The following is a 25,764-nucleotide window of genomic DNA, read 5'->3' as shown; positions in this document are numbered from 1 at the left end:
ACTTCATAAACATAACAGCCATGCTGAAATATGTGGTAACTACATAGAAGGCAGCTGTTTCTACGTTTCTTACTGTAGTTGAGAGAACGAATCAGCAACACATAATTCAGAGCTGTCGGTCTGGGCTTCACAATCACTGAAAAAGGGGAATATTGTAAAGATTGGCAATACACTAAGACTGTGTGCACCTCAACTTAAAACGGGTGTCTTCTTGTTAGTATGGGAATAGTTATGGGGAAATGACTACCTGTGAGTGTGATAACTGACACGTGTCTTTTTCAATTCGCACAACGATTAATGAAATAAACCAATTCCCATAGTGCATTCCGAGTAATTGCTTGACTTAGGGAACTCTGTGAAGCAATTTTTATGGAGTAGTTTCTACAGTTCTGTGTTCTTTGCCAACTTTGGCAGGTCTTGGCACCAGTAGCAGCATTGATTTGGTCTCAGTTGTCTTTCTTTGCCCTATAGAGATTCCATGAAAAGGGATTTAGCATACACTCCATAAATGGAGGAATGACTATCAGTATGCATTCAATGTTATATGATGAGGTGGTGGCCAGCAGAGTGAGTAAACATTTAGATAGGCGACCCACCCACAGATGCATACTTGGCAGTGTAAGGACTTGGCCCATGCAGATGTTTGTGTGTGTAGTGCTATGTGCTGTGGCTTTGGCCTGACTGGGGATTACTTGTTGACCATTGCTTGTAGACAATCACTTTTTCCATGTTTGTGTCTTGAAGCTGAGACCATGGATGACTTGAAGGAGACCCCTCTGTCTGATGGATAGCCGACTCCGAGTAAAACCTCTGAACTCAAACATTTAGGTTGGAGGCACTGTAAATGTCCACTATAGTTACTGGAGTCAAATGTGCCTTTATCTCACCCCAAATCAATGTCAACCAGACTATCTTTCCAAATCTAAGACAAGTGTGTTATTTTTTCCCCAGGGGACAGGACACTATAGTTCAACCGTTAGCCAAGCACAGAGAGCTAGGCGGCAATTAAGTCAGCATCCCCCTGAATTAGAAAACAAAACAAAATAAAACAAAATGCTGAGCCAGCAGTTTAACGTCATAACTCATACCAGATGGGAAGTGTTGTCCTTTTAGCGTCTGCAGATGAAACAGGGCGTGTAGTGGCACTGCAACGGGATGTTTGATACCAGTTGATGTTTGCTGCTTAACACTTATCAGACGCTTCTGGTAGCGTTTTCAAGAGGGTGGCATATAAGCAGTGGCTTGTCCAGAACATTTTGAATGGGGTGACCAAGGTGGGGCACAGAACCAGTTTAGGGGGGCCATAACATTTTGAACCTTAATCGATGCAAGATGGATTTTTTTTCAATATAATTGTTATAGTTTGACGCTTTAAATGCTTAGTTTTGGTACATTTCCCTGTTGAGGTAAATCATAAATCAACTTGAAAAGTCTTGTTAAAGTGTTTGTGTTCAAGGTCAGGATTTTTGTAATGAGGGCATTATCATACAGGAGTAAATTCACTTTGTGAAAGTGCCATCCAGAGTGTGAATTCTACCGTGACTTTTTTTATTTATTGGGACCTCCTATGTGCACCACCTTTTTTTCATGGGCTTTATAGCAAAGATGTTATTTAACTGTAAAAATTGCATTACCTTTTCATGTGTCATGAACACAACCAGTCATAATGTTTTCATCTGATTGTCAAACTAATCACTTCAAAAAGTAGGCTACCGTAGCACCTTCATCTACCTCAAAATAAGTCCAGCATCCCAACAGCGCACCGTGCCACCGCCATTTGAATGGAAAGGGACATTAATTACCAACGCCGTCAGTGTCACGACGTTCGGCCTACAAAGTGGCATGTATCCATGGATGCCAAGGGAAGCTAGGCTTCCAGTGAAATGTTTACAAAAAAAAGAAACGTAAACATAAAAAATGATTTCCCAATGCGTGTGTATCCGTGTTTCATAATGTTCCTTCAATTCGCGAGGCAAACAGTGCCGCTCTGTCTTGGTATCTGTAGCCCATGTATCTGGGGCTGTCTGGCCAAAAACAATATGGTATGTCGTACTCTTTTTTTTTAACGTCTTGGTCAAAATGATCAATATATTCATTGACAATCTATCAGATCTCAGAATTCTGGCTGGGGGCACTTGGGTGGCCAATCATAATTCAGGGGTGGACGTAGCCGCCCTCTGGACACGCCACTGCATACTGTATAAGCCTACATAAGCCTACCCTTTGGACGAGAGAATGTGCCAGCAAGTCATAGAAACAATATATTATATTCCAAAGATGCAGACATACAAAAGTATGTAAACCATTTCTCTCTTCGCCCGCAGTTTATTTCATTGATGCTTTCATGTCAGTTGAAAGGCATCGACTTGGCTGCGTTAATGCACAGCATTGAGGAACACTATTGAAGGCAACGACACAGCTTTGATGCAGATGTGAACTTGAACACTCCTCATTATGTAGATCTCTTTTGCTGTTATTTCACGTGCAAGTATTTCACCAATGAGCCAGCGATTGTCCTCCATTTTATCCATCAAGGCCTTAAGATTCCGTAAGCATAAATGAACACCTGCCTCAAAAAGCTAGTCATTAATGAAGAGTTTAATTGCAAAAAGCTATATATCCATTTTTGGAAATGTTGGTAAATGAGCTTTTATTGTTTACATAACCTCACTTTCTAATCGTGGCAATGGGGTTGTTCAATGACAGACATGTATTTGTTTGAAACGTATCACTAGATCATTTCATTTCAGAGAGATAAATAATCAATGTTTTGTTGCAAAACGCTACATATATGCCCTCACTTTGAGAAATGTTTTGCACTGATAGGTTTGACATAGTCAGACAAATGGTCACATTTTTAACAAAGACCGGTACAAATGATACATTTGTGACGTCAATATTTTAACAAAATAATTTATTTAAATGAATCAATACAGGTAATATGAGTTATGTATTTAAAGTATACAGGAAACAAACATTCTATTCCAGCTAAGCAATGTATACAGCATATAGCGTTTTGCAACAAAATCCATTTTAATACACATTCAAAATCTAGGAATTAAAAATCTGAGAACAGTAATATATTTCACAAACAAAACAGGTACCCATAAGCAATCATTTCTGATAATAAAACAAACAAATGTGAAAAGTGAATGGATATAGCGTTTTGGAACTAAACTCTTCGTATGATGTTCCAGTCAGTAGATTATCCTCTTGAGCTTTAACTACATGCAAGATAGGCAGGCCACTTCCCAGAATAGATTTTAGGATCAGCCAACAACTCTGAGTCTTGTTAGTGAATAAGGCTTATGTTCCTTTGACAATGCTTTTAATTAAAAGCCACATCATTTAAGCCTAAGGAAAGCTGTTATAGTTTCATCGTGCCTCATGACGCCGGAGTCTTAGGAATAATCAATCTTTATAAACAAGCTCTGGGAGGATTTTGAACGAACTGGATGATTTAAGAAAGTCAATAATATTGCCACACCACATCCTCTTATAAACATTGAGGACAAGTCAAAGTAAACAGAGTAGATCAAAACCATTGTAATGGCAATTTCATTCGATGACACTTGTGGATTTTAAAATAGTGAAGCATTTTAATGGCAGTTTTATTTCGATGACACTTGTTGACTTTAAAATGGTTTCGCTCACCACTAAGCTGCATGGGAAATTGCCTCTAGCTCCTTTCGCGCCTTCAGTCAAGACAAAGAAGGTTTTGGCACGGGGAGATACAGAACATCAGGAACGCCTTGTTGGCATCTCCGTCATTATCGCTCGCTTGGAAAACAATTTGTTCCAATTTTAACTTGACACGTTGATAACTTCATGTGGCGAACGTTGATAACTTAAGTCACCCTGCACTACTAAACTAACAAATGTAATCATGTGAAGTTGTGCTTGACTAGGGGCCTCTACTAAATCTGTATCTCTGAAGCGTTACGGATTGCGCTTTAGAAATGTAAAGGTCATTTCAGATTGAGCCGAAATAAATATATATCGCTTACTGGGGAACGCGGCCTCCGCTAACGCGGGAACATTGCCTGTTCAATCTTTATCGCGGAAATTCAGCCGTTAAAGCCCAATTGAAATTGAAAGTCAATGTGGAGACGGCATTCACAGGAGACGCTGCATTCGTCACCTCAATCGGAAATGATCTTTCACATTTCTGTCACGAAATCTGTAACGCGTCAGCGTTAAGGGTTGGTGAGAGCCCCTAATTTTCAATCGCGCTGTAACGCTGAACTTCTGCGATACGGATTGAATAAAGGCCTACGAGTGTTTGTCCATTTGACTCCATTGAAATAACATTAACTGTGTTTATCCAGTGTTCTATATTATGTTCCTCAGAAATATACGGTATACACTGTAGCAATTCCATTTCATAACCAGCTAGTGGCAATTATTACGATAAGACAATTCAACAACACAATTTTGGCAACTTTTCAACTACAACAAATCCTTCTACGACAAGTATACAGTGTCTACCCATTTCTCTAGTTTTATTTAGTAGGACAATACTCCCTTAATGCAGCCCCGTTTCCCTCTCACCTTTAGGGGTTTGTCTCCCTTTCTAATTCACAGATAGTTGGAGTGCATTGCTACGCAATCTTTGACTCCTCTATTCAATTTGATACCCTGCCATGCCAGTCTCACAAACAGTAAAGAGAGAGAGATGCTGTGAGGTTCATTTGAATTCATCTTCTCTTGTATTTACTCAAGGTTCTTTTTCACTTGCTGTCATGATCATTATAAGTGTTATTATTATTTCAGCATCAGCATGGTACAGCATTCCCAAGCAGGCTTCGTCAACATTGGCCTCGGCAGGACAGAACCTCTCCAGGAGCCCGCAGTAATCCACCAGATTTGAGTTGTCACTCCTCGCTTGGTTCATGGCCTCTCTCTCTCTCTCTCTTTCTCGATGACAGAGAAGATAAGCATGTTGCATACCGGATCACCAGGCTACGAAAAAATTGTTCTGCTGAATAAGCCAGATGTAAATAATTGTTGAAAGCAATACAGGGCCCTGCGTCGCTGAGTCCGCTGGATGTTGTGCTTGGCTGCCAGCACCGGGGCTCAGTTTCATTTAGGTACTCAATGGCCTTTTGAAATGTTTTGTTCAATTCAGCCCACAACAGGCTTAGAGTCCTTAGAGTATAAAATACCTTACCACCCACATTATTGAGCTGCTATATAAGCTCAAAGGTTCCTATTTTAAGTTTGCGTTATTTTTAGACAGATTGCAGTGAGATTGCTTACCGCATGGTGTGCTCACCTTGTATTGAAAGAGACCCTTTAAATAAATACTTTTTATTCTGTTATTGGCTTTTTACATTTACAAAGCATGTTATAGTTTTATCAAAAGTGGAAAATATTGATGTTACATACGTAACAAATGTAAAAAATAAGTCTTCGATCTTACTTTCCCTGAAAGTAAGAACATACACTTGAGCAGGTGAACATATCCATAAAACACTGCTTAAGTCACTTAAGTTAATAAAACAGTACAAAAAGTAGAAACTATACATTTAAAAAGAATGGACAAAAACACTGACAACTATAACTTCCATGATTTCCCATGAATAAAAAAAATGTACACAAGTTCATAGTCTTAGTAGGGCGGGGGGGGGTCACGTCAAAACGGGATGGATCAGCTAGCCTTGCCCAAACCTTTTGGCTGGTCGAATAACACTCCAGCTCGGAGGATTGTGACCCAGACTATTCACCCCAGAACCTTCCCACCCCCAGCCAACAGAACCAACAGTAACCTCCCCATTCTCCATCCTCAAATGTCGGTAAGGCAGGGACTTGATTAATCTTAGGTCTTGGAGTGCTTAGCCGGTCATCTGTGAGCACATACAGCCAGAGAAAGTGGTCACCGTGCTCGTGTCATAACATTGGCAGGCCTCGATTACCGTGCGAACAAAGTGGTGCGCTCATTTTCGCACCGAGGGCTGTATCTTGATGCTTACAGGTGCAGTGGGATCAAAACACACATGCTTCCTTTTAAAAATGAGAATCGGGACAAAAAAAAGACCCCGGCTGGGTTTCTATTGCTATGGCCTTTGGAATTTCTCCTGCAACGTGTTTCAACGTTATCGCTTATCTCTCACAAGTGAATGTAACAGAAGTCTTGCAAAGGAGTGGCATTATTGGTAATACAGACCAGAAACATTTTGATTAAGATAAAATGGAGCTTTGCAGTACCTAAATTGAATTCAGACACAGGCTCTTTGTTCCAACCATTTGGTGTTAATGTATTTCGCATAATGACGCCTTAAAGAGATGAATGATTGTACAGTTACAGTATGAGGTCTGGAAAGGACTGGTAAACTCTTCCAGGAGGTTTACACTCCATTCAAAGTAATATTACAGGTGTCCCTTTCTGCCTTACTGCACAAAGACATTAATGGAGACTGCTAGTCCAATGTTCTCTGCTTCTTATATACATCGTCTTAGTTTGTCTTTCAGAGAACATACCATATTGTACGGGATTGTAATAAATAGTCTTATACATATTGCTCGGCCTCCCCTTCATTCAGAATGGTCACTGACCCGTCCCCACTGTTCATCTCAATGTCCATCTCTTTTGCAGCTGCGTTCTCCGGCAACAGGGCCAGGTCCTTGAACACATCCACGTAATGGCCGAAGCCGGGGCCCCAGTTCAACAGGTTGTCCCAGTTGAAGCCCCCGGCTTGCTGGCCCAGTTTGTGGGGCAAAGTGTAATGGTCCGTCATCGGCGCCTGTGCAGCGGGCCCGCCCTCGGCCCACCGGCTAGAGTAACGCCTTTGCTTGAGCCGCCCGCCGTAGTCCTCATCGTCGGCATCCGACTCGTTGACCTGCGACAGCTTGGGAACCCTGGAGCTGTAGGCCACGGGCTTCTCCCGGTCGTACTCCATCTCGGAGCAGGTGAAGGAGTCGTGCGAGTCACTCTCAGATGATGACTCCGGGGGGGCGGGGATGCCGTCGGCCGGATTGCGGACCCGCGACATGGGCCTCCGGCAGTCCTCCTCGGATGAGGAGCGGCCATGGTCGGCGCTGCAGATGCTGGGGTTTCGGGGCCGCGGTGTGTTGAGCCGCTCCACCTCCTCGATGGACAGCCCCACAGGGGGTCCCGTCTCCAGAGGGATCTGCTCAATGGGCTGCTTGAGCCGGCTGCTCGGCCGGGAGCCGTGGCCCGCCATGGTCTGGGGGCTCTTGCTGCGGCGGCCCAGCCGGGTGGCGTAGTTGAACATGGCGCCCGGCTGGCCTATCTCGTTGTGGTGCAGGTCCAGGGGGCTTCCATCCCGGCGGGCCAGGTTCAGCTCCCTAGTGGGGGTGTTGCGGTAGAAGGACGAGGGCTTGTTGAAGGGAGCCGGGCTGTGCCTGGAGAGGGGGTTGGGTGTGGGGCAGGCTGAGTGGCTGAGAGGGGTGGACCTCAGGGCCTGGCTGTACTGGGGCTGGTAGTTGTAGCTAGTGGCCCCCAAGGGCAGGGGAGACTGTCTGGCGAAGCCCAGAGGGCTGTGTCTCTGGATGGAGAACTTGGGCGTGTGGCTGCGGAACTGCTTATAATGCTGGATGATGTCGGCGTCGGACGGGGCGATGCTGCTGGCATTGTCTATGTCATAGTGTTCAATATCTGCCTCAGGCATCTGGCAGGGGGCACACGGGGCGCTGGGGATGGTCTCGTTGTTGTGGGGGATGTCTGTCTCGTCATAGATCAGGTAGGGGTTCTCCCTCTCGATGATGTCTGGCTTGGGGTTGCCCTCAGGCTGCTTCCTCACCGTCATGTCGTCGCCGTACGGCGGGATGTTATCTGGGTCGTCAAACGCCACGTTCTCGCTCCCTTTCTTCTTCTTCTTCTTCTTCTTCTCCTTGGGCTGCTTCTCCTCCTTTGGCACGTTGGTCTTGTTGCGGCCCTTACAGTGGTTGCAGAGGATCAGACTGAGCACCACCAGGGCCAGGGCGGTGGCACAGCTGCCCACAATGGCCGGTACCGCCCAGATGGGCAAGGTCAGCTCCGTGACCGTGGGGCTCGGGCTGCAGATGAAGCCGCCGTTGTTGGCTGTCTTGCAGAGTGTGCCCTGAGGGCACTGAACCCCCAGGCACGCCACCAGGGTCTCGCAGGTCTTGCCAGTGTAGAATTCAGAGCAGACGCAGGTGTAACTAGAGTGGGGGCCAGGGACGCAGCTCCCTCGGTTCTGGCAGGGGTTCGAGGCGCATGCGCCAGGCGGGAGGCACTGGTAGGTGTACCACTGGTTGACGCACATCAGGCCGTCCCAGCATGGGCTGCTCTCACACAGGTTGGGCCCTCTGCAGCCGATCTTGACGGCTGGGCTGGTCTTAGAGATGGTGACAGTGCTGTGATCTCCGCTGAAGGGAAGATTTTCCCCATTGTACTTCACATAGGCCAGGCAGCCGTCGAAGCCTGTGGGAAGAATAGGGAGAGGAAGAGGTGTTCAAATAACAGGAAGCACTCCTGGACGGCTATTAAGACAACACAGTGATAATTTCCGAATTAAGTTTGAGCGCTTTTCAGAATGTGCCAAGTGGCTGGGATCGCCAACTTGTAAATAACAGGAACCGAAAGCTATAATCAGAACTGGAGGAATTTTGTTTAGTCGGCAAATTGGTTAAGCATCGGCCAAAATCTCAATGAAATGTCCTCATTGAAAACACCTCGACAAATCACATTCTCAAATGCGTAAATAAATCGTTGGCAACTCTGAGAGAAGCCAATGTAATTATTTTCAAAAACATAGGAGGTGGATGCCAGACAATCTTCAGACCTCGTATCGCTTCAAGACATCCATCTGGAAGAAATGTTTTGGTGACTAATTCAAACCTTGGCTTTCATTTTGCTCCACAAAGTTCCCTCACAGATGTAAACACATGTTGATTGAATTTATCCCATTTTGTTCTATTCATTAGATCCTTACGAGTTGAATGCACACCAGACCACAAATGCTTCTACATGCATATTAAGCGAGGGTCAGTTCCTATTTGGTGTAGGTGTGGCCCCAAGAAACCGGGACCAGATCATCTTCCTGCTAGGCAAGTCAGCCTGTCATAGGCATGCACGTTTATTTTGAAGTATATCTTTACCTTATTGTGTGAAAGAGGCCAACAAATCATTAAAATTGCTTTTTTTTTTTTTACCATGTTAGTCCATAGTATAAAGTCATTTTCTTTCCATTAAAAGTCTAAAATGTACAGTGGTGTATCCCTTCTCCCTGGAAGCCCTCTCGTTCACCCTATCCAAACTATTTTCGAGTCCGAAAACATTTGATATGTGACATCTGATCTGATTTAGATCTAATCCAAGACAAGATTCCATGTCAATAAGATGAAAACATGAAAGCATCAAAGGCAGGGCTCCCCACCTAATCAAACTACTTTCACATTAGTTATTGTCTAGAAATGATCTGTAAAAGAGAGCAACATTAACTCTCTTCTACAATTTGTCCAATGTCAAATAAAACACAATTTACACTTGCTCCAGAGAGCAGGACTGCAACATCACCTAATATGGTCTGATTCAACAGAAGACCTTATATTAATTGAGAAAGGTATCTACCATTCACATACTGTATGACAATAACAGAAACTTCACACATCACCATCTCACCTGATGCAATTTTCTGCTGGGTGGGCCCGGAGGGGACTCCACCGAGGGACATGGTCAGGACGTTGAGACCCCCGAAGTCCTGCGTGGGGTGCTGGATGAGCTTGAGGAGTGCCCCGTCCACGTGGAGGGAGGTTGAAGAGCCGTTCTTGAAGACCTGCAGGACGTGCCACTGGCCATCTGATAGGACCATCTCTCCCAGGGTCCTCTCCACCTTACCCCCCACACCAGCATCAGATATATAGTGGACATTGCCGTTCTTCAGCTGGGAGGGAAAAGACAGAGACTGCGTTAGATGGATGGACAGATAGGCAGACGAGGACAGACGGATGGATTGGACAGACGGATGGACACAGACAGACAGGAATGCAGGCCCGGCAGACAGACTGATACTGTATTGTACATGTTTGTTGAGAAGGATAGAGTGGAGAAATGTGATAAGCATGATGACGTGATTGTATGCTCTGATAATTCCCAACTCAGAGATGTTGTTGATGTTTTGTTTCAGTTGGAGAGCTGTTCTTGTTTTGTAATACTAATAATCTATTTAATTTACAGTACCGTTATTATACCAGTTATGTTGATTGAAAACACATTTTCCTTTACAACAACGACTGTTGCAGTGCAGAGGTAAAGGTTGCATATGCCAAATACCAGTAAACCAGCTATTATTATGATGATCATATTAGGTATGCAGGAACTTTCATACTATTACCTTCAATATGCATAAACCATATCCATACGCAACAGAGTGAATCATATAGAAGTAATTAATCAAAATGACAGTGTGCCAGGCATTGTATATGGTAATCTCATATATTTCAGCCTAAAGTGGAAAAGTAACCTCTCTTGCCTCCCCTTCAAAGAAACAAAACATCAGCAACGGTATGTAGCTTCAGGAAGAATTGATTTTAAAGGCCCACGACGAAAATCTGGAAATGGAAGAAGAAAAAAAAATCACACGAGCCAAAAACACAGGAAACGAGATCTGGAGAACCAATTTAACTTATCTCTTTTACATCACGTTATTTATACCCTATGCATATATATTTTTTTTTGCGGGGGAGGGGGTTGGGGGGGGTCAAGCAGTACATTCAATATTGTTCTTTGGGCCGTATAGTAGTAATGGTAGGGGGGATTCTGGGGGGACACGCACTGCACCGGAAAACACAACCCGGTGTGTCCTAGAGGGAAAGGAAGCGGACTGGGGGAAAAAGGAAAAGGATGAATAAGAGCTTGGGCCCTCGGACAGCTGCCCCGGATCAGTCAAAGCCTTGAACTCTATATCAGCAGAATGAAGGAGCGTATATGTAAGGGTAATGAGAGGAGGTGATAAAGACACAGATCCCCTTATAGCTTTGACTCAGGGGCTGGGGGTTAAAAGGGAGGATTGTGCATACGTGTGACATGTTTAAGTGTGGACCGAGTGGCAGATGGAGAAACAGACACAAATGAACGCGTGTGAGTGAGAAATCTAAGTATAGAAACCTCAGAATAGTTTGGGAAAAGCAAAACAGACAAACACATTAGCACTAGAAGTGCATCTCTGCATGCATACAGTATTTGTACTGTGTGTGGCTTGTTACCCGACAGGGTTTCGCTCCGTGGAGACTTCCTTTACCTTGATGGTGGTGTAGTTGCTGCTCTCCTGGATGTGGAGCAGGGTGCCACTCTTGCTGCGGGTGCGGAACTTAACCTTGAGGCTGCTGGGCCCAGAGAGGTCAGAGGTCAAGCCCATGAGGCTCTGGCGCAGCAGGATGTCCCGTTTGGGGCTCTGGCGCATGGCGTAGTCAAGGCGTCCAGTCCCATCCAGTGAGAGAGCCGTGTCGGCCGTGATGTCTATGAAAGAATGAAAAGCACAAGTCAAAGGAAATGATACCATCTGCCTTCTGAGTGATGGTCAAATTCAGAAGTGTATGACAAAATTCCCCTCCAAATTATCCGTACATTTCTCGCAGTATTTTCCGGTGAAGCCCTCCATGCATTTGCACTGCTGCCAGGACCAGTAGTCAATGCAGGTGCCCCCGTGTCTGCAGAGGTTGGCTGTGCAGGCTCCTTCCAGTCTGGGACATCTACAAACAAATAGACAGTCAGACAGGCACACACAAGTCTGCCCCCCTGGTGGACAGCCGGCCCTCAATAGGACACGGCAGATGAGATTCCCGCAATACAAAAAAAACATAAAAGATCCAGGGAATTAGCATATTAAAAGATCTATCCTCGCCACTATTCATAACCAACTAAGAGAAAGAATTTCCATTCTACGATTACTATTTCAAAAAACTGTACATCTGCTATTTATATCAAAGATGGCTCTTCAGCTGTTCTTGAGGGTTGAGAGCTTCAGAGAATGACCAGATATCCTGCTGGGAGAGTTTGGGGTTTTAGGGGGATTGAGAGGGATGGAGGGGGTGTAGGGAAAGACAGAAAAGAAGAAGAGAAGGAGGGAGGGAGGGAACCAGACCTGTCAAGGATGTCATGAGATACCAGGGCCTGACTGGGCTCCAGCGGGCGGCCGTTGACGGCAAACTCCATGATGCAGCCCACAAAGTCGTGGGTGGCAACCTGGCCGCGGCGGTGAAGTACGGGCTCTATTGACCTGACGCCTCCCACCGAGAGCCTGTTGGGCCCAACGTCCAGGATCCTGCGAGAAAAAGAAGCCACTGGAGGTCAGCACCTCTCACAATGACAATGACCTTCCCGGACCATTCCTCATCTGCCAGATCGCTCGCACAGAGTCTCGCGTACACCACCCCCCCCCCATGGGTCCAGACGGCTTTTCACTCTGCGCCTCTCACAATGCTAAACGGTACAAGTGATGTCCATGTACGTGTTTACATACACTATGATTTACACTAGGCTAGCTGGATATGCAAGGGTTCATTGAGAACAGTCAAGGTGATGGATGTGCCCACAGATTGTTCCATTCTTTGCAGAGATTTGAGATATTGCCGCATTGTTTAGATAGTGACTAATGATGATATTTGCATACATTGAAGGTGGTAAGCCACTCTGAAAGTAAACAGCTTCTGTTTTTCTCTCTCATTACTATAGATACAGTATACTATGAACATTTGCATATAGAAATAAATACTTCCTCTATACCCACATTCTCTTCTGTGTGTACTCTGCCAGGGTGGAGTGTGTGCTAAGCTCTACTTTATGTGTTCTTACCAGTCAGTATGCACAGCCACGTTGCTCACAGCACAGTAGCCTGGCTCCTGATCGTCTCCACACAGGTCGACTGTCAGGGACGCAGCCTGCATGACGAGGGGAGCAGACACACACACGTTATTCTCCTTGGACTGTACAGTACATATACTGTAGTAGCACACAACAAATCACCACACACGTTGTTCCTTCCTGTTGTACCAGCTCAGACGGTCATATCTTACTCAGACGAGCACTCCAGTTTACAGATAACTACATGACTGATTTTGTACGTCACAATCAATGTCGTTTGATAGCATACCGTATTTGAAACCATCATTATGAAGATGGGTGGTACAGTAGACTTAAATATTAATCTGAGATTCCCTTAAGATATGACTTTCACCCTTAGCCAATGCTAATAATTGTTCTACTTTCCCTATGTGTCTCTGAAGCTTGACTGATGTGGAGAAAAAAAAGAGGTGGCAAGAGAAAAGGAAAGTGTGTGAATGTGTTGAAAAACCATGACAGCATGCTCCACCTACACCAGGATCTTAGGTAAACACGGAGCGGCCTGCTTGGAGCGTGAGCACAAATCATCCAAGAGATGGCGGAGAGCGTGACCCCCTCCCCTTCTCGGTCTCCTGAGGTAATTGCTAACACAGAAACGTTTTACGAAGCGAAAAAGCAACAAGGGAAACAAGAGTAATTTGTCTCTGGGCTTTGTCGCTATTGTTGAAGGGCTAGACCTAAACGTCAGAGCCAGATGGGCATTTTATTAATGCCTTTCTCTCAGATCAAAGTCCCTGCAGCCAAACCGCAGCATACACACACTGTCAAGTGTCTCACACGATTGGAAAAGGGTTTTTCTCAAGGAAAAACCCTTTGAAAAAAAAAAAAACTACCAGGAGCATTATTTTTGTTTGGTTAACTTGGAACAAGGTAAATGAAACAGGGTAAACGAAATCAGTGATGTCACTGGACAGCATCATTTTCTCATGACCAACCTTCTAGATGACAAATCCAGAAAGATGGCTGCTGTTGAACACTACAGAAACATGCCATTGTCTACAGAAACACACTATTGTTGGATTATTTGTGTGAAAAGGTCAAGTTTAACACTTGTTGAGGAGGAAAACAACTGAATGTAGATGCTAAAGGGTGTAAACCAGTTGTAGATTTTTTTTATGTGAGGCCTAAAACCACTCTCATTCATGACAAGACAAACAGAAATAAGGCAAAAATAGCCTTGAGAAGAATGAGACCACAATTGTTGCAGTTAAATTGAGACAGGACTGTATAACAAATGTAAACTACATTAGTGTTCTTAACTTAGTGGTCATACTATTCTCATTGCCATTGCTGTAATAATAAAGCTATAATAACAGAGTATAAACAATTAAACAATGCTTGTTGGGGTGCCGATTTCAGTAGGGTGATCTAAAATATGCTTCTCATATAAACAACAGTGTCCTTGACTCTCGGTGCGTCATACATTACTACGAACGGTGTCTGGTTTTCATCTGCTCAGAATCCAAAAGTGGAGGATCTGGGGGAAAAAAAGGCCTTCACGGGACAACCTCAATGACCCACATCACCTTCTCCAATCACACTGATCAGGTTCGCTTTACACCGCCTCAGGGACTTGGCACTTCAGGCACGACACGTGCCCGCTCTGCTTCCATTCTTCTAGCTCGGCTAAGAGCCTCAACATGGTCATTCCTCAATCTACGCGTAATATTTGCAGTGCAGTAAGGGCAGCATCGCATTTCTCAATGCCATTCTGTCACTCTGCACATCTCAAAGCGGACAATTTAACGATTTTACCAGTTTCCTATGAAATCCCAGTGCAGGGTGAGAAATGACAGATCTGATGTCCAGCAGGAGACTTACAGTATAAAACGTTGGACAGGCTGCTGATTTTTTCTCTCCCCGCCAACTGGCAGAGAAAATACTAGATTCAAATACAAGGAATTTCAGTGTCTGACGCTATTCTGGAGGTTATATTGTAAATCACAACAAGCAATCAAATATAATTACAAACTATGAAAACCCTATACAGAACTACCACTGTGTGGGCAGTTTAATTATCATCTCATGGTGCAAAAAAAGACGACGAGGCCAAATGTGGACGCTGCTCTCGGCTATAAAAACACAGGAGGTCATAACTGCTATTGAATCATAAACTAATCTTCTATGTACATCTGGTGGCTTTAGGATTTTCCCCTCTACATTTTTGCAATTAAGGTCCCATCAAACCATTAAAACTTACAATAAAATATATTTTCCCAACCGTTTATGGTGCAAAACCAAATAAAGACATCTTGGTACAGCCATATATATAACATAGAAATGACTCTCACCATTCCAGCTCTCCTTGCAATAACCGTGTGGAACTGTCCATCTGCAACCTTTATCATGGTCATTAGTTTATAGGTCCCGCTACCCAAGTTAAACGAGAAGCGCATCTGTCCCTCAAAGATCTCCAGAGCCAAGAATTCCGCCTTGTCTCCGGTCTGGTTGTCATGGTTGTACATGAGGAGAGCGTTGCTCTTCAGTGTGGCAAACTTGATGTAGATGTAGTTATTGTTGGGATCCAGGCTAGGAAACTCCATGTAGGACAGCTCCTCAAAGCCGTAGCTGTTGAGTTCACAGTGTTTTCCAAAGACCCCTGAGGACGAAAGGAATGAATACAAATCAAACAGGGAAGTCATGAATAATTCACCATGCTGCATCTACTAAATCAGCACATAGCTAGGAATCTGTTGCCATCTGCCATCCTAGGCTAACGCTAATCATGCTAAGAAGAGAGAAACAGTTCAACAACATGTGAATAAATGTGACATGGAGACATACAATAAATGACAATGGGGATAGCAACAGTCATTTTTGCCAATCCAGATAGTTTTCAATCATCTAGCAGTTGCCCCTACGTTAATACTCACCAAATGGACAATGACAGTAATATCCATCCACTCTGTTCTGGCAGGAGCCGCCATTAAAACATGGGTTACACTCACAGTGATTGATGATGGAATCACACGTTTTGCCTGGGTTCACAAAACAACACAAATTCAAATGAACGAGGTGGGGATGACAAAGGAAAATGTGGGGGGGGTCTACACAATCACAGGGGGTCTATGCTATTGCAAACTTAGGATAATCTATTTGAAACTTACATGAGTGAAAAAGTAATAAATTGGGAGATTATATATAGATTTGACAACTATAGCCTCTTTATTGGATCTCTGAGGCCAAGAGACATGGTGAAAATATGATGACTTAAGGAAAAAAAATATTAATAGACACAGACAGAACAAGGTATGCAAGGGGCGAGACTGACAATGACCTGCAGCGTCATGTATTTTTAGGTACTGACTCCTGCAACATGAGACAAATAGTTTAAAGGAGATACATTCTTTCACCACAACCAGGCAGGGAAAACAGGAAGTGTGGAGTTCAACGTGAGGGCATGCAAACTACTGTATGTCAATAGGTGCAATTCTTCAGGAGGGCCATTTGTCTTGATGAAACGCAAAAGGTTTGTGGTCATTTGTTAAGGTCATAGTAAAAAAGGCAAAACATCTGCTGTTGATCATTGGAAATGTCTTTCAGCAACTACAGCCAGCAGCTGACCAAACAGACATGATTCAAACTACTGTTCTCGTTTTGCTTCTCTACATGCTCATATCATCAACGTAGCATTACATTCAAGCAGGGGGGGGGGTGATTTACACAGTGGCTAGTACTATTTAGTTCACTTTTCGAAATTAGGGAGAGCAATCTTCAATACATATTAAACCTCTAAATACTTGACCAACAGAAAGATAGAAAGAACCTTAAACATCTCAAATATGCAGTACTGTAGAAATAAATACATGGAGAGGAATATGAGTCTATATGAGACTAAGGCCCTTACTGGGTTCAATTTCGCATCATCCTTTTTATTAAAGTAAACATGACAAGATGATATGCATCAAAGCTGATACCCCCCAACTAGTAATCGTAAAACCCAAAAATGTTTGGCAGTCAGGCCTGTATGCTAGGGTTACAACACCTCTTGCAATCGTTTGGAGGCAAATACTTTACTTGGACAAGCAGGATTCATGTGCAGTGTGTGTATACTTGAGCCTAGCTGAACATCTGTGGTTGTGTTGCTCATAAAATCCAAATGACTCCTAAGGCATTGTACAGTACCTGCAAAGCCGGATTTGCAGAGGCAGTTGAAGCCACCGGGATAGTTCTGGCAGAGCGCCCCGTTCTTGCAGGGGTTGGAGAGGCATTCGTTTACGTCCCTCTCGCAGGCCATGCCCGTGAATCCCTCGGGGCAGGTGCAGGAGAATCCCCCCACCAGGTTGTGGCAGGTCCCACTGTTGTGGCATGGGGACGGCAAGCACTCGTCTATATCCGTCTCGCACAGCGCCCCCGCGTACCCTGGTCTGCAACTGCAAGCGTATGGCTGGAGGGGGTGGTTTGTGACAAGGATCACCGGGACACTCTCCTCTGTCTTCATATCTGGCCCCACGCTAAGGCGCTTCTTGCAGCTGCCCCCGTTCTGACATGGGTTACGTGTGCAGGGGTCATGATCCACTGAGTCTACCTGCACCCCGCACTGCCTGTGCAGAACTTCTGTGATGCTCTGAAAGAAGGTGGCCACTCCACTGGGGTTGACATACTGTCCATGGCTGCGCTTTATGGCGGCCATCAGGAAAGTCTGGTTGTTGAGTTCAAACGCACCATACAGCTGTACTCCAGTGCCTAGCCCCGCCAGCTGTGAGTTTGCGATGCGAACAAAGCTGAGGTAGTGATTGGTGAGGAAGGTGGTGACCCCCTGGGTACGGAGGCGAATCAGGATACTGTTGTCCACAGTGGCGTTGGTGAACCCCATGAAGAAGACGCGGACGTTACTGCTGACAGAGCCATGGACACCATCACTACTCCGGACAGCTAATTCGAATGTTCCGTCTGTTGAGCGGGCCTTGGAGTTGAGATCACAGGTGCCCGTTGGGATGGTGAACAGACTGGATGAAGGAGGGGTCAAGGAGCAATGGAAGCTGTCCTGGATGTCTGGGTCTTGGGGCTTCACAACCCCGAGGGACCCTCCGGGGAACATGTTTCCGAAATAGTGGACATAGATCTCCACTGAGCGCGGCTCTGACGGGTTATCATTCTGATCACTGACTTTTACGTGGACCGTTCCGGTGGAGGACATCTGAGGGACGCCGGAGTCCTTGATCACCACCGAGAGGTAAAAGTCACTGATCTGCTCCCTGTCGATCTCTCGACTGGTGGTCAGCACTCCAGCAGGGCTGAGGCCGAAGTAGTTGTTGGCTGAACCGGCGCTGAGCAGACTGTACGAGAACGGACCTTGATTAGGTGAAAGGTCTGGGTCGGTTGAGGTAAGAGTTGCAACGTCTGTCCCGGCTCGCTGGTTCTCCATGACCTCTGCATTCACCGTCATCAGAGTAGGACCATTGTCATTAATGTCCTCCAGATTCACGATCAGGGTTGCACTTCCAGTTGCCGAGGGTGAACCAGAGTCCACAGCTAGCAGAGTCAGGCTGAACAGAGGAGTGGTTTCTCTGTCCAGCTCAGCTGCAACAGACACTTGGCCAGTCTGGGGGTTGATGTTGAAGACATTTTTCTTGAAATCTGAGACTATGGAGTAAGAGAATCTGCTCCAGCTTGGGACAGAGTCAGAGTCCTGGGCACTAACGAAGGTGACCAAGCCGCCAGGGGAGAGACCCTCACTGATCTGAACATCATACAGTTCCTGGCTGAAAACAGGAGGATCATTGGCATCCAGGATGGTGATGTTCACAAAGACCTCGTCGATATCCGCCCCATGGATGCTTCCCGCGTTCTTCGCCAGGACTTTGAGGGAGATCTTCTCCTCTTTCTCACGATCAAGTGGACCTGTGACGTAGATCTGTCCTGTTTTCCTGTTGATGCTGAAGCCCTTTCTTCTGCTCTTCCCAAAAATTAGGTAGTAAACCACTCCGTCATGTCCTTGGTCGCGGTCACTGGCGAACACCTCTCCCACCACTGTGCCTCTTGGAGCTGCTTCAGAGACTTCAAAGTAGTACTGCTTGGAGACAAAGCGGGGAACGTATTCATTGGCCCCCTTGAGCTGAATGTTGACGTTGGCGAAGCTGCAGCGCTCCTCATCTGGGACATTGAAGGCCTTCACTGTTAAGTGGTAGACCTGCTTGGCCTCATAATCCAGGAAACCCTGGGTGGTGATAACACCGGTGTTTGGATCAATTACAAAGAGGTCACTGTCTGAAGACTGGATCACGTAAGCCATGACGGCATTGGGCCCAGAATCTCTGTCTGTGGCATTCATTTTCACCACTGTAGTGCCACTGGGAACGTTCTCCTGTACCACAGGGAAATACTCATCAGGATCAAATATAGGTGGGTTATCGTTCACGTCGGTCACATGGATTGTAACCATGACGTAGCTGGTCTTTGCGATCCATCCCCCGTCAGTGGCTGTCACTCTGAGCTCATATCTTTGCTTTTCCTCAAAGTCCAGATGATTGGCCAGAGACAGGATTCCTGTTTTACTGTTCACGGCAAATAGGCCCTTGTCATTGCCCGAAGTGATGTTGTATGCGATGAGCCCATTCATCTCTTTGTCCTTGTCCCTGGCAGAGAGCGTCCTGATGGCTGTCCCCACAGCAAGGCTCTCTGGTATGGTAGCTGTGACTTGGCTTTGGGAGAACTCTGGTGTGTGGTGGTTCTCCTCAGTGACTGCCACTTTCACAGTGGTTCTAGCAGTCAGAGGGGGGTTGCCTTTGTCTCTGGCTGTAACATCCATGAGGAACACCTTGTTCATATCTGAGTTGAGTGAGGCGGCGACAGTGACCCATCCACTCTGCTTATCCAGTTTGAACTTGCTAGAGCTGTTCCCTCCTGATATTATGTACTCCACCTCAGAGTTGAGGCCAAAATCTTTCTTGTCAAGAGCTATGACCATGATAAGTTTGGTGCCAACTTTGACGCTTTTAGTGACAGGTGTAAAGTAGCTAGACGATTCAAACTTGGGTGGATTGTCATTACTATCTACTATGTTTACAATGACTGTAGTTTCACTCATCAATGGCTTTAGAGCACGGTCTGAAGCAGTAACGATGAAACTATGGCGATTTATGTTTATGTTGCTGCCAGTTGAGTTTTTATACTTTAAATGCTGTTTGATAAAGATTTCTCCAGAGCTTGAATTGATTCTGAAGTATTCTGACTGGGACCTGATGAAATAGAATATTTTGCCATTGAAGCCGTCGTCGGGGTCTGTCGCAGACACCTGAGTAACAAGTGACCCCACATCTGTAAGTTCAGGGTAGTCCAGATAGTAAGATGGCCGACTGAATCGGGGGGCATTATCATTGACATCTGTTACAAATATTGTGACATCCGTGCTAACTGTCCAGCCAGAATCATGGGCAGAGACTTTGGCAATGTAATGGTCAGTGTCTTCTCTATTGAGAGGTCTATTGATCGTTATGTCTCCTGTACTTGGATTGATAGTGAACGGTAGACTTGTGTCTGTGATTGAATACTTGCTTATGGCATTAGCACCTGCGTCCTCGTCTGTGGTTGTAACCCTGGTGACAGTGTACCCCACTGGGGCGTTTTCGGGCACTGTGGCGCTAAAGATCTTAGAGAACCTGGGAGCATTATCATTCACATCTAGCACGTTTATCAGGACTTTAACAGCCGTGCTTTTGGGAGGGTTGCCACGGTCGGTGGCCTTCACTTTAAGGGCATATTGAGCTACTTTTTCCCTGTCAAGAGGCCTGGTCGTTCGGATTTCACCAGTGGCCCGGTTGACGCTGAAGCTGTTCTCCTTGTTGCCGTCGATTATGGCGTATTCCAGCTGGCCGTTAAGGCCACTGTCCTGATCCACAGCAGACACAATGAGCACCCGCTGAGGGGACAGGTTCTCCAGTATCTCTGCATGTAATGGTTCCCTGTCAAATACGGGGTGGTTGTCGTTTACATCCAGCACTGTGATCTCCACTTTCTCATATGAGGAATAGGGGGGGAATCCTTGGTCCCTGGCCTCAATCCAGAGCACATATTTCTGAATGTGTTCAAAGTCCAGTGAATGTTTGATTGACAGCTCTCCAGTCAACTGGTCGATGTGAAAGGCATTATCCAGGTTTCCACTGGCGATGTAGTATGACAGGGCCCCGCCACGTGTCGAGGACCCGGTCACTGTGGTAATGATCGTGTTTGTGGGTTGGCTCTCTGGAAATGTGAAAGTAGTATCCTTCAGCTTGATGACAGGGAAGTCTCCCCCAGTCACAAACCGGACGGTCACGGTGGTCAAGTCTGTTTTGGGATTGGTTCCGCCGTCTTTCACTCGGACAGTGAGGGTAACCTCCGAGCTGCCTGTCAACCTCTCATTGGCTGTGATGGCTCCTCTTAAGGGGTCAATCTTGAACCTGTCTGAGTTGCGGCCAGTTAGAGAGTAGTGGAGCTGAGCATTGGGTCCCGCGTCCTCATCCGTCACTGTCACAGCGAATACCAAGTTGCCTGAAAAATACAAAATGAGACCAAATGCTTCAGAATAACTTTTACAGCAGATGTATGCTTAATCATCAATATTTTCCACAAAAGTAATAATTTCATAGGAGGTCAAATAAATACTGTTGATACTTTAGTTATATAATCACATATTATACAAGCATAATATCATTAGACATATACTGTAAGCACATGAATATTTGAAATGAACATTCATGAATAAAATCTGAACCCACCTGCTGAGATGAAGGCGGGGATGTGTGTGACGTAGGGGTGGTGGTGGAAATGGGGAGGGTTGTCGTTGATGTCTGCCACCACCACCGACACAGTGGCAGAGCTGGACGTGCCCAGGGGCTGCCCTCCGTCTGTGGCCACAACTAGGAGCTGATAGTTGGCTCTGGCCTCCCGGTCCAGTAGGGAGCTGGTGATGATCTGGCCTGTGGCTGGGTTGATGGAGAACTGACCGTTGCCTCCAGTCAAACTGTAACTGTAGGGATACATAGAAGAGGACACGTTTTAGTAACACACAGTGGGGAAATGATAGGATTTGTACAGCATGGTTTTAGATGAGATGTTTCATTTATTTTCAATGGAACATATATGTATATACGTTATAAACTACTTCGAGACAATATTTGAACATTAGTTTTAGTCAATACAATCAAATACAATCTTAATACTGTTACTATACTGTCGCCAGGAGGAGCAGTTTCCTACATACATTACATTAGATATTGTGATAATATGCAGCACATACTGCTAAGCTTTCCACTGCCTATACATGCCCAGATTCAAATATCTTGATCAGCATTGCCAAAATAATCCTACGGAGGGCACTGTTTTAAGCTTTAAAGAGGCAGAGAGTATATTTCATTGAAAAACACAGACATAAAATAACTTAATAAAAACACAGACATAAAATAACTTAATACATTTTTTGTGGTTTTTGTATGATGAAAATTACCATCTATAATGTATTGGCCAAGCATTACCCAATTCTTAAGGTATTCATCTTAATATTGTATCTCATTCCATTTTCTCCTGTGTTTTGATGCTTCTCACAGAGGCTTTAATTCAAACAGCTCACAAGAGCACATATTTTGAAAACGCTTCCTATAAAATGGGGACAAATTATGGAATAAAGTGTGAACACAAATGGAACACAGACTTATTGGGACCACAGCCAACCAAGCTGTCTACAACCAGAAGTGGTTCAGACAGTCCAGAAGCAGAAGTTCAAAAAAGCCCAAGTTAATGGGCTGTGAGAATAGAAACTAATAACTGATGGCAACTGGTTATGTTCTCCATTAAGGCCTAGAACCCATGGAACCCCTGATACTAGTTCTGTCATAGCCAATTAACATCCTCATTATGATGTTTTGGGAAAGTGGGGCAAACTGACGTACCCCCCTGCGCCTCCCCATTGGGGGTACCAGGGCGAGGGGGGATCCGAATCAAATGTTCGGCTTGGGGTACAGGAGCCCCGCTTATGACCCTAGGGATGGAATGGGGTGGGGAACTGTACCTTACGACACCGTTGAGGCCCACGTCTGCGTCGGAGCTGTTGACCAGGAGCACGTCGGTGCCGGTGGGTGCGTCCTCGGGGATGGTGGTGTGGAAGGTGGCCGAGGTGAACACGGGGACGTTGTCGTTGACGTCATCTACCAGGACAGTGACCGTACCCGTTCCACTCAGGGGAGGAGAGCCTGGTCATAAAAGGAGAGAGAGAGAAGAAAAAAAAGAACGAGGGAATGAGAGCATATCAAAAGACCAAGAGCTTTATTTGAAAGACCTAAGGGATAAGTGCAGACCAACAAAGTACCATATGAGATGACTTATTGTGCTGGCTTATCATTTACATGCTGAAGCAATTTATGTCCTTTCAGGGACTCAAGCAAGAGATCCCTGCATTTAATCCAGCAAACTTCTTCGGTCACCACAAGTCCGACTTCCTGAGCCATACTGCCACATCAACACAAAACACGAGTTCAATAACTAGGAAACAGAATCTTTAGAACGTGTCCTTCCTGGGGTCTTGCATATCATAGATTCAATCTGGTTGCTGAGGTACTAGTATCTATTTTGAGGCAAGCAGCACTCGTGAGTTACTCTGTGGAATTCGAGAACAGAAAATGCTATTTTCAGCAGAAATCTAACCGTTCTTTCCCCAAGCGAGTGACGAAATAAGGCTCTCTGGGCCCTGAGGGATGGATTTAAATCAATAGCAGATGAAAACGAACTCCAATGCAGAGATTCAAACATCTGCTGGCTTGAAGTGCCACTTCACAAACCCTTCTTCAGATAGCACGTTAATTTAAAGTGTTACCAATGAATTCGCGGCTCACATGCAGATGTATATTCAGCTGTTAATAGCATCAAATACTTGAACCTTGCATAATGTGCGGAGGCACAGATTAATAAGAATATAATCAAAAACATTTGGAAAAAGTGACCATGAATAATCTCTCTTGGTCTGGAACCTGTGCATAATCAAAACATCAAGAGACTCCAGAATCTCACGCAGAGGGACAAGATGGAGTTTATCCCTTTAGAGCCAGGAGGGGCTCTCCTGGTTTTAAAGATCAGGATCGTTCAAAACACGTGCTCATAAAGCTCATTGCCGCATAACTAACACTTATCTGCTTGTTTGGATGACAAAGGGATTATGGTCCAGTGAGGAGCCTTATATTTAGCTAATGAGCGGTGTGGTGATATCTGCTGTCATAGAACCTTCCTGTGAGAAACAGTCCTTTCCAAATAATTCCAAAGACAGAACTTGTATTTAATTCCTGCAGATTCAACTCAATTCTTAATGCATCCAGCTGCAATGATTAGCGCAGCAGTTAGCACAAACACACTTAAAATAGTTAAACGCCCCAAACAAAAAATGCACTCCAGCACAAAATAAATGATACATACACAGGGAAAAAGTCAACTGGTTTTTATCCCAAAATACCAGGCTCAGAAACCACAAGCTCTAATCTTTATACTGTTGAGTCATTACAAAGATGAGTCATCCGTTGTTGTCCCTTCAGTAAAGTAGACCATGTTCACAATGTTGTATTTATTACCAACTGTAGGCCTTAGACTTTGAAACGAACATATGACAAGGTAATTTATGATCATACAGTGCATCATTTCAAGGAAGGTGTTTCAAAGTAGAAAATAAGGCAGCCTTTGCTTACATATTCGCTCATTCAAAGGCAATAGATTTTTTTTAAGACCCCCCCCTCAAGGCCCAAATGAAATGCATGGAACACTGATAACTCTAAATATCATTAAGTTGGATTGTCCTCATTCAATTACATAACCAGTGGCACCAGTATCAAAACATATGAGTCAGCAAACTGCCTAGTAGCAGTGCGATGTGATTGCCATACAACGTGATGAGGACGCGGGACCCAATGCCATACAACGTGATGAGATTAACAGGAATTAGTCATCATTTTGTTTTCGCAGGTTGTTATGGAAGCAGAGGGTGGTGAGTACGGCCCGGTAAATCACTGGAGTCGAGCTCCCTGCCATTCAGGACCTCTATACCAGGCCCAAAATGGTTTTCAAAGACTCCAGCCACCCAAGCCATAGACTGTTCTCTCTGCTACCGCACGGCAAGTGGTGCCAATGCACCAGGCCCTGAATCATCATGTCCCTGAACAGCTTCCAACTCCAAGCCTTAAGACTGCTAAACAAGGCTGCTAAATAGCTAATCAAATGGCTAACCGGACTACCTGCATTGACCCTTTTTTAAACTGACTCTCATACATTGGACTCCACTCACACATACTTACACTGACACCTCAACACACACTACATAAGCCCACACAGATAACATGTGCACACATGCACACTGACGCTAAACAAACACACACACACACACACACACACACACACACACACACACACACACACACACACACACACACACACACACACACACACACACAATCACTTACGTTGCTGCTACAGCTCAGTCTATTATCTATCCTGTTGCCTAGTCACTTTACCCCTACCTATATGTACATAGTTGCCTCAATTACCTTGTTTCCCTGCACATCAACTCGGTACTGGTACTCCCTGTATATAACCATATTATTTTTTACTCGTTATTGTTATTCATTAAATCACTGTGTATTATTCCTGGTGTCACAATTTAAATTTGTATTTGGTATTTTTTTTAATCTTTATTTCCAACTCTGAATTGTTGGAAAAATACCCATAAGTAAGCATTTCACTGTTAGACAACACCTGTTGTTTACATAGCATGTGACAAATACAATTTGATTGATTGATTGATTGAAGCAGATCAAAATGGCCGTCACTCTACAACTGATCCTCTTAATCAAAGAGGTTATTAAGCAGCATTCCATGTCAGACAGTATCTGTATTAGTTTAAGGTAGCGAACGCTGAGCCAATGTTATCAGGCAAGCTCTGTTTGACAGACAACTTGCAAGAAGCCCTGCAACGTCACCGGCTA

The 25,764-nt window shown here is 44.9% G+C and overlaps 1 protein-coding gene across 1 annotated transcript in view; it reads right to left on the bottom strand.

Annotated features, from left to right (window-relative positions):
- Positions 1 to 5,297: 5,297 nt before the first annotated feature.
- Positions 5,298 to 25,764, bottom strand: part of LOC112256294 (protocadherin Fat 4) — a 94,009-nt gene continuing 73,542 nt past the window's right edge. Inside the window, exons 7-17 of the mRNA XM_024429441.2 lie at positions 22,815 to 22,995; positions 21,526 to 21,776; positions 16,952 to 21,298; positions 15,700 to 15,804; positions 15,118 to 15,425; positions 12,779 to 12,864; positions 12,069 to 12,248; positions 11,552 to 11,676; positions 11,226 to 11,443; positions 9,608 to 9,869; positions 5,298 to 8,407 (exon numbers count right to left, since the gene is read on the bottom strand). Coding sequence (XP_024285209.1) covers positions 6,510 to 8,407; positions 9,608 to 9,869; positions 11,226 to 11,443; positions 11,552 to 11,676; positions 12,069 to 12,248; positions 12,779 to 12,864; positions 15,118 to 15,425; positions 15,700 to 15,804; positions 16,952 to 21,298; positions 21,526 to 21,776; positions 22,815 to 22,995 — 7,961 coding nt within the window. The 3' untranslated portion in view covers positions 5,298 to 6,509. The remainder of the gene's footprint in view (positions 8,408 to 9,607; positions 9,870 to 11,225; positions 11,444 to 11,551; positions 11,677 to 12,068; positions 12,249 to 12,778; positions 12,865 to 15,117; positions 15,426 to 15,699; positions 15,805 to 16,951; positions 21,299 to 21,525; positions 21,777 to 22,814; positions 22,996 to 25,764) is intronic.

This window comes from Oncorhynchus tshawytscha, linkage group LG08 (genome assembly GCF_018296145.1).
Source record: "Oncorhynchus tshawytscha isolate Ot180627B linkage group LG08, Otsh_v2.0, whole genome shotgun sequence".
Lineage (NCBI taxonomy): Eukaryota > Metazoa > Chordata > Actinopteri > Salmoniformes > Salmonidae > Oncorhynchus > Oncorhynchus tshawytscha.
The sequence above is the reverse complement of the archived record's forward strand: the minus strand, read 5'-3'. Positions and strand labels throughout refer to the sequence as shown.